This window comes from Cucurbita pepo, chromosome LG05 (assembly GCF_002806865.2).
Source record: "Cucurbita pepo subsp. pepo cultivar mu-cu-16 chromosome LG05, ASM280686v2, whole genome shotgun sequence".
In the NCBI taxonomy this organism is placed as follows: domain Eukaryota; kingdom Viridiplantae; phylum Streptophyta; class Magnoliopsida; order Cucurbitales; family Cucurbitaceae; genus Cucurbita; species Cucurbita pepo.
Genome location: NC_036642.1, coordinates 1,859,678 through 1,866,506, shown reverse-complemented (window position 1 = coordinate 1,866,506; position 6,829 = coordinate 1,859,678). Strand labels below are relative to the sequence as shown.

The window sequence follows — 6,829 nt, the reverse complement described above, 5'->3', positions numbered from 1 at the left end:
TTTTTTTTTTTTTTTTTTTTTTTTTTTTTTTTTTTGGGTGGTCGTTATTCAAACTTGATATTGTCAAAATGCAGATTTGAGAAGTATGTTGATTATGCTCTTGATGTTCCAATGTATTTCATATATCGGAAAAAGAAGTTTATTGACTGTTCTGGAATGTCCTTCAGGGTATGCATTTACCCATCATAATCGTCCAATTGCGAAGCTTTCTGTCTATCTCTTCCTTTCTATTGATCTCAATTTTTATTTTTAAGTTATTGACAATCGGTACATTATTGGGTTGTCTTTCCACAGGACTTCATGGCAGGAAAGCTCTCTCCAGTTCCTGGAGAATTTCCAACACTTTCTGATTGGGAAAATCACTTGACTACAATATATCCAGAGGTATCCTATGATCAATTTGCTCCAATATTGTGCTTGTTATGACCTAATTATAGGATAAAATTTTCCCATATTACTCAGGTCAGGTTGAAGAGATATTTGGAGATGAGGGGTGGTGATGGGGGCCCTTGGAGGAGAATATGTGCTCTGCCAGCATTTTGGGTAATCTTCATGATATAATCAAGCCATGTAGACCTTTTCTTAGACATGGTTGTAATATGTATTCTAAAAACTAAGAAGCTTGCTTAAAATTTTGGAGTTGGTTCTTTCTGTCTGGGGGGGCGGTTCATTATTACTTGATCTATAACTATTCTATGTATAGAATCAGGTGTTTAGAGTACTGCTAATGCTCTCTCTTCAAATGTTAGGTTGGTTTATTATATGACGAAGTTTCCCTGCAAAATGCTTTAGACATAACAGCTGACTGGACACCTGAAGAAAGACAGATGTTGAGGAATGAGGTAATAGGATTTTAGGGGAAACATTTTTTTTCTTCTAGTTGCCCATTGCTACTTGTGAGAAGCAGGGCAGACTCCGGCTCCTTCATTTGAACTAGGTTATGAAATTTAAATGTGTTGCAATAAATTCTACATGCCTTAATACTGAATAATTTTTTATCAGGTTCCAATAACCGGTCTCAACACACCATTTCGTGATGGGTTGCTGAAGCACGTTGCTCAAGATGTTGTTGAGTTAGCAAAGGTATGTCTAGCAATATTATTATCTCTTGTGAGTGCTGGTCTTATTATTGGCACCACTAATGTTGAGACTGGAACAAAAACTTCCCCACTTTCAGGATGGCTTAAAGAGAAGAGGTTTCAAGGAGTCTGGCTTCTTGAATGAGGTGACTGAAGTAGCTAGAACAGGTATGAACAACTTTTATGTTAATTTTTTGCACAAAAAGTATTGAACTCTCTCATTTTCCTTATTTCCTTTCTTTAAGAAACCTGAGTTCTATCTTTCAATTGGCTGAATTCCTGTAAGAAACCTGAATTCCTTGTTTTGCTTACATATTTGGAGCCCTAAAAAAACACTGCATGGGTTTAATTTAATTACAGGTGTGACACTGGCTGAAAAGATGTTAGGATTGTATAATGGAAAATGGGGACAAAATGTAGATCCAGTTTTCGAGGAGCTTCTATATTAAGCTGCATCTCTTTTAGTTATTGAGATTGCTACATGAACAACATAACTACATGTTCTTGAAACTTGTCCTTAGCTTGATGATGGTATTCATAGTTGTAGTAATTCTGTGATGGCCTTCTTTTGATTGTGGTGAATTGTAACCCCACAGCTTACCGAGCCATGAATCTTCTGTTCATCCAAAGGAAATAAAAAAATGCTCCTTGGGCTTCCTAGTGAAGTTACTGTTTTAGATCTTTTGGAAGATTATAAGAAATTGACCTAAACTGGGTGTACGATTGTGACTGCTCAGTTCATATTTGGTAGATTCGTGTTGGTTCATTCATGTATTTTTTCTGTTATTTCTTTAAAACTTTTTTACAGCGAAGAAAAAGAAAAAGAAAAATGGGAGGGATTCAAAAGCTGCAAAAAGAAGATGAAGGTTTCTATCAAAGAGAGAGAATCAAGAAATGGCAAATGGTCCAAAAGAAGAGTCAATAAAAGTTGGTCAAACAACTCTTATCTTCTTCCCTTCTTCTCTTCTTCTCTATCTTATTCTCCCAATTCTCATAAATTCCTTCTTTTTCTTCTCTTTTTNTTTTTTTTTTTTTTATAAGTTGTAGATTCATTTTATATCAACTTTATGAAATATTATTTGGGGTAATATATAAAAAAATAAGTATGTAGGAAAATAATTTCTGATTTTCAAAACTTAATAATGAACCCCAACGGTCAAGTAGATTAGTTTTTTTAAAAAATTAAAAAAAGAAAATCTAGGAAACAAAAACTGATTCTTGTATAAATAACAGTAATTAGTACAGTTTAATTATCAAAATGATGATAATAATAATAATAAGCAAATATTTTCCATTTTTAAAAAACTTTTGTCAGACTTGTGGGCAAGTTTTAATATTCGATATGGAATTACAACGTAGGACACACGCCTATTTAAGAGAATTATATATCGGCGGTGGCCGAAACTTTCAACCTAACTATTTCCAACTGCCATCAATGAATATTGAATGAAATACACTTTGGTCCTTCAACCTATACCTGGTTCCCAATCTTGGTATCTTTACCTTTACAATTTTGGTTTTGGACCTTCACCGATATACTATTGTTTGTGATTTTTAAAATAAGCTATGATAGATTAGATTAGCACAATTTGAGAGAGATATTAACAGCCATTGATGAGCAACTAAAGGAAGTTGGCCAATAAACAATAAAAGAGCACTAAGAGAGAATGATAGAGATAGCTATTACATGTTTGGGGCTTCCTTGGATAGATATAAGGCCATCTTAGCAGAGTAGGCTAAATATTTTAAAGGCTACTATTAAAGGAGCTAATAGGAAGCAGCTAATCCATGAATCTAGCAAGAAAAGCTAGGGCTGGCTAATGGTACCCCACTTTTCTTCAGGGATAAGTAACCTATAAGGATCATTTAGAAATCAAAATACCTCTTTGCAAAACCAATACCAGCTACTATGCAAGAAGATTGTATAAACATGGAATCTACGTAAAGTTGGGTTAGGTAATTGGTTATAACTGTAAACCTAGCTAGCTCTATTGAAGAAAATGACACTTCTTTTGGGAAAAAAAAAAGAAAAAGAAAAAGAAAAATGGGAGTGATTCAAAAGCTGCAAAAAGAAGATGAAGGTTTCTATCAAAGAGAAAGAATCAAGAAATGGCAAATGGTCCAAAAGAAGAGTCAATAAAAGTTGGTCAAACAACTCTTATCTTCTTCCCTTCTTCTCTTCTTCTCTATCTTATTCTCCCAATTCTCATAAATTCCTTCTTTTTCTTCTCTTTTTCAAGTATGCCTAAGACTTTCCTTTTATGGATCCTTTTTCTTTTTTTTTTTTTTCTTTTTTTTTTTATAAGTTGTAGATTCATTTTATATCAACTTTATGAAATATTATTTGGGGTAATATGTAAAAAAATAAGTATGTAGGAAAATAATTTCTGATTTTCAAAACTTAATAATGAACCCCAACGGTCAGGTAGATTAGTTTTTTAAAAAATTAAAAAAAGAAAATCTAGGAAACAAAAACTGATTCTTCTATAAATAACAGTAATTAGTACAGTTTAATTATCAAAATGATGATAATAATAATAATAATAATAATAAGCAAATATTTTCCATTTTTTAAAAACTTTTGTCAGACTTGTGGGCAAGTTTTAATATTCGATATGGAATTACAACGTAGGACACACGCCTATTTAAGAGAATTATATATCGGCGGTGGCCGAAACTTTCAACCTAACTATTTCCAACTGCCATCAATGAATATTGAATTAAATACCCTTTGGTCCTTCAACCTATACCTGGATCCCAATCTTGGTATCTTTACCTTTACAATTTTGGTTTTGGACCTTCACCGATATACTCTTGTTTGTGGTTTTTAAAATAAGCTATGATAGATTAGATTAGCACGATTTGAGAGAGATATTAACAGCCATTGATGAGCAACTGAAGGAAGTTGGCCAATAAACAATAAAAGAGCACTAAGAGAGAATGATAGAGATAGCTATTACATGTTTGGGGCTTCCTTGGATAGATATAAGGCCATCTTAGCAGAGTAGGCTAAATATTTTAAAGGCTACTATTAAAGGAACTAATAGGAAGCAAGCTAATCCATGAATCTAGCAAGAAAAGCTAGGGCTGCTAATGGTACCCCACCTTTCTTCAGGGATAAGTAACCTACAAGGATCATTTAGAAATCAAAATACCTCTTTACAAAACCAATACCAGCTACTATGCAAGAAGATTGTAGAAACATGGATTCTACGTAAAAGTTGGGTTAGGTAATTGGTTATAACTGTAAACCTAGCTAATAGTTCACGACAGCTTGAGGCGACAGAGAAGAGGGTTGGAGAACTTAGATACATATGGCATCCTGTCTATCTGTACACTGCGATCGAACCTAAGTGTAAACAAAACATAAAACAAGGTCAGATGCCTTACTGTGCATTTTTAGCAGGTTCTGTGTTATCTTCCTTTCTAGACTTGTTTGATTTCGGGCTATCCAATACGGGCATGTATGCTTCACTCGTTTTCTTGAAGAGGTCCTCGGTGGCTTTTTCGGGTTCACGGGGACTGAGTAGACTCTTCTCCACATCTTCAAATTTGGCAGTTGCCCATGGTGCGGTGCCAACACTTTTTGTAGAATTAGTTGCCGCATCTATCGTCAGCATAGAGAGTTCATCCCTAGAGGCGTACCAAGAATGACCACAGGCAATGCACTCCAACTGGAATTGTAAAACCAGGGCCTGTTAGCACTATAAATTGATCTCCACAAGTATTTCCTAGCTATTACATTTTTTAAACCAAACTGCAAAAAGCACAACTTATAAGAGAACAAAATATTTTTCAGACCAAATTGCAAAAGAATAAAGAGAACAAAATACACTGTATAGATTTTATAAACTATATTAAAAATATCTATATATATGTATATATAGAGATATATCATCAACAGCAACAGTAAAGAGCATAGCTCACCGACTAAGACATCTATACCTCCTATTGAAAATTCAATATCTACTCCATATTTGTGGAACTCAAAAAAGAAAGAAATAAATGAAAGGAAAGGAAAGAAGCAAACAAACAATAACAATTAGGTCTTAGTAGAAGCATAGTTGTCAAAGGCAACGTATGCAAAGATGTTGCCATAAGTCAGGTTGATTATGTCCAGTCTAAGGCAAAGCAAAGTTCTAGAAAGAAAGAGTGGGACCTTATATCGTTCTCCATGTCCTGTTTGGATGATTTCCCTTACACCCACTTTACATTCTGTGCATCTTGAACACCGCGCTTCTGTCATCTGTTTCATGTTACATAGTATTTATCATGTGCAAATCAAATGGTAACTGAAATGAGAAAGGAGAAAGAGGAAAAAAAAAGCTGACCTGCATACGCTCGGACTCATCAGGCTCTTTAGTTGCTGCCATCTCCTCAGCAGTCAATCCATCCTGTAATGAACAATCACCGTAACTTCTACATCCTTGCTTTGAAAATGTATGTGTGTCCATGCACACTTGAGAATAATAGAAAGAGTCATGCAGCTTTTCCCATACGCAAATGAGTACACAAGTTTCTAGAACGTTAAGACCAAGGCAAACGAAATTTACCAAATCAAAAAACCGTAGTGAGAATAGTATCTAATGATGATACACATGAAAATGAGACGGAATGGATAGGGCATCCTGGTCTGTATAAAATTTTGAATTTGAAGGGCATAGCAATCCCATTTTTTAATTTGACCAGTAGATTCCAACTTATTTTTTAATTGTCATATTTTGATTACTTGCTCCTCTTGATTTTACTTAATGTAATTCTAAAATAAAAATTGAACCACCCTCAAACAGAATTTTAAAAAAATGAGAAATCAAGCTTCCATTAAGAAAGATGAAAGAAAACACATAGAACAACAAAATAAAAATCAGTCTACAACAAAAAAGAAAAAGCCTAAAAATATTAAGAGAAAAAACTACACACAAGGGATTCTCTCTTAACAAATATTCCACGAGTTAGCGAGAGATGTTGCCTGCCACAAGGCTCCTCCCTTGTCCTTAAAAGGCAGGATGAAACCTTATGGCTAAGCTTTTCCTTTCTATTTAAAAAATTTCCATATAGTTCAAAAGAAATATATATAGACTTTATTAAGCAAAAAAAAAAAAAAAAAAAAAAAAAAAAAAAAAAAAAAAAAAAAAAAAAAAAAAAAAAAAAAAAAAAAANGCACCTTTTCCAAAAATAAACAAAACGGAAGTTACTTTAAGCTCATGATGCCTTCTGGTTTCAAGCATGATCTTATTTATTTGAACTTGACAAAAACCATCACATCTTCCCAGAAAGTTCATAACGGAGAGAAATAGCACACGTTTAAACTTTAAACAACACAAATAATAATATAAATCATACAAAATCTAAAAATAAAAAGGAGAGAGAAGAAAAGGAAGTCATAACGATTCCTAATTTGACCATCCATTTCTATGCTGATAGAAATAATAGCAACCTAGCTCGTTAATTAAGCTATAACTGATGTTACATGGCATGGGTTATACAAGCTGAAATGATTCTAGGTGTTGAAGTTAAAACAAAAGGAGAGCTATGATTATTGTATTACCTTGAGTTCATTGGGTGACATATTCAGGATTTTTGATGGCTCCAACTCTCCATTTAACAGCCGTTGAGCTAGTAAACGATTATTCTGCAAAGAGAAAGAAATCATTAACAATGCAGTAATTAATGTTAAAGATTATTACTGCACATGTGACTACGTTCTTGATGCAAAGAACATCCTGCTGTTGAACATTCCTATTCAGTGA

The 6,829-nt window shown here is 33.6% G+C and overlaps 3 protein-coding genes across 4 annotated transcripts in view; 1 reads left to right on the top strand and 2 right to left on the bottom strand.

Moving 5' to 3' along the window:
- LOC111795499 overlaps window positions 1-6,829 on the bottom strand; it is an 18,364-nt gene that overhangs the window by 10,142 nt on the left and 1,393 nt on the right. The window lies entirely within an intron of this gene.
- LOC111795500 (glutamate--cysteine ligase, chloroplastic-like) lies at window positions 36-1,754 on the top strand. The gene is made up of 7 exons (XM_023677963.1): window positions 36-168; window positions 295-384; window positions 463-543; window positions 750-842; window positions 1,003-1,083; window positions 1,178-1,247; window positions 1,440-1,754. The coding sequence occupies exons 1-7, from the start codon at window positions 112-114 to the stop codon at window positions 1,526-1,528; spliced, it is 561 nt and encodes a 186-aa protein (XP_023533731.1). The 5' UTR covers window positions 36-111; the 3' UTR covers window positions 1,529-1,754.
- LOC111795501 lies at window positions 3,985-6,707 on the bottom strand. Of its 2 annotated transcripts, XM_023677965.1 has the most exons (5): window positions 6,628-6,666; window positions 6,244-6,344; window positions 5,411-5,473; window positions 5,239-5,325; window positions 3,985-4,753 (listed from the first exon to the last, which is right to left on the bottom strand). In XM_023677965.1, the coding sequence occupies exons 3-5, from the start codon at window positions 5,450-5,452 to the stop codon at window positions 4,466-4,468; spliced, it is 417 nt and encodes a 138-aa protein (XP_023533733.1). In that variant the 5' UTR covers window positions 5,453-5,473; window positions 6,244-6,344; window positions 6,628-6,666; the 3' UTR covers window positions 3,985-4,465. The 2 variants fall into 2 exon arrangements, with proteins under 2 accessions (XP_023533733.1, XP_023533732.1); XM_023677964.1 differs by lacking the exon at window positions 6,244-6,344 and having other exon boundaries at window positions 6,628-6,707.

Excerpts from the sequence above, each read along its gene's own strand:
- LOC111795500 (XM_023677963.1), top strand. The coding sequence starts at position 112 with ATGTATTTCATATATCGGAAAAAGAAGTTTATTGACTGTTCTGGAATG. Across the intron at positions 169-294 it reads GTTCTGGAATGTCCTTCAGG|GACTTCATGGCAGGAAAGCT; the intron begins GTATGCATTTAC and ends GTCTTTCCACAG. Across the intron at positions 385-462 it reads TGACTACAATATATCCAGAG|GTCAGGTTGAAGAGATATTT; the intron begins GTATCCTATGAT and ends CATATTACTCAG.
- LOC111795501 (XM_023677964.1), bottom strand. The coding sequence starts at position 6,648 with ATGTCACCCAATGAACTCAAG. Across the intron at positions 5,474-6,627 it reads TGTCACCCAATGAACTCAAG|GATGGATTGACTGCTGAGGA; the intron begins GTAATACAATAA and ends TGTTCATTACAG. Across the intron at positions 5,326-5,410 it reads ATGAGTCCGAGCGTATGCAG|ATGACAGAAGCGCGGTGTTC; the intron begins GTCAGCTTTTTT and ends AACATGAAACAG.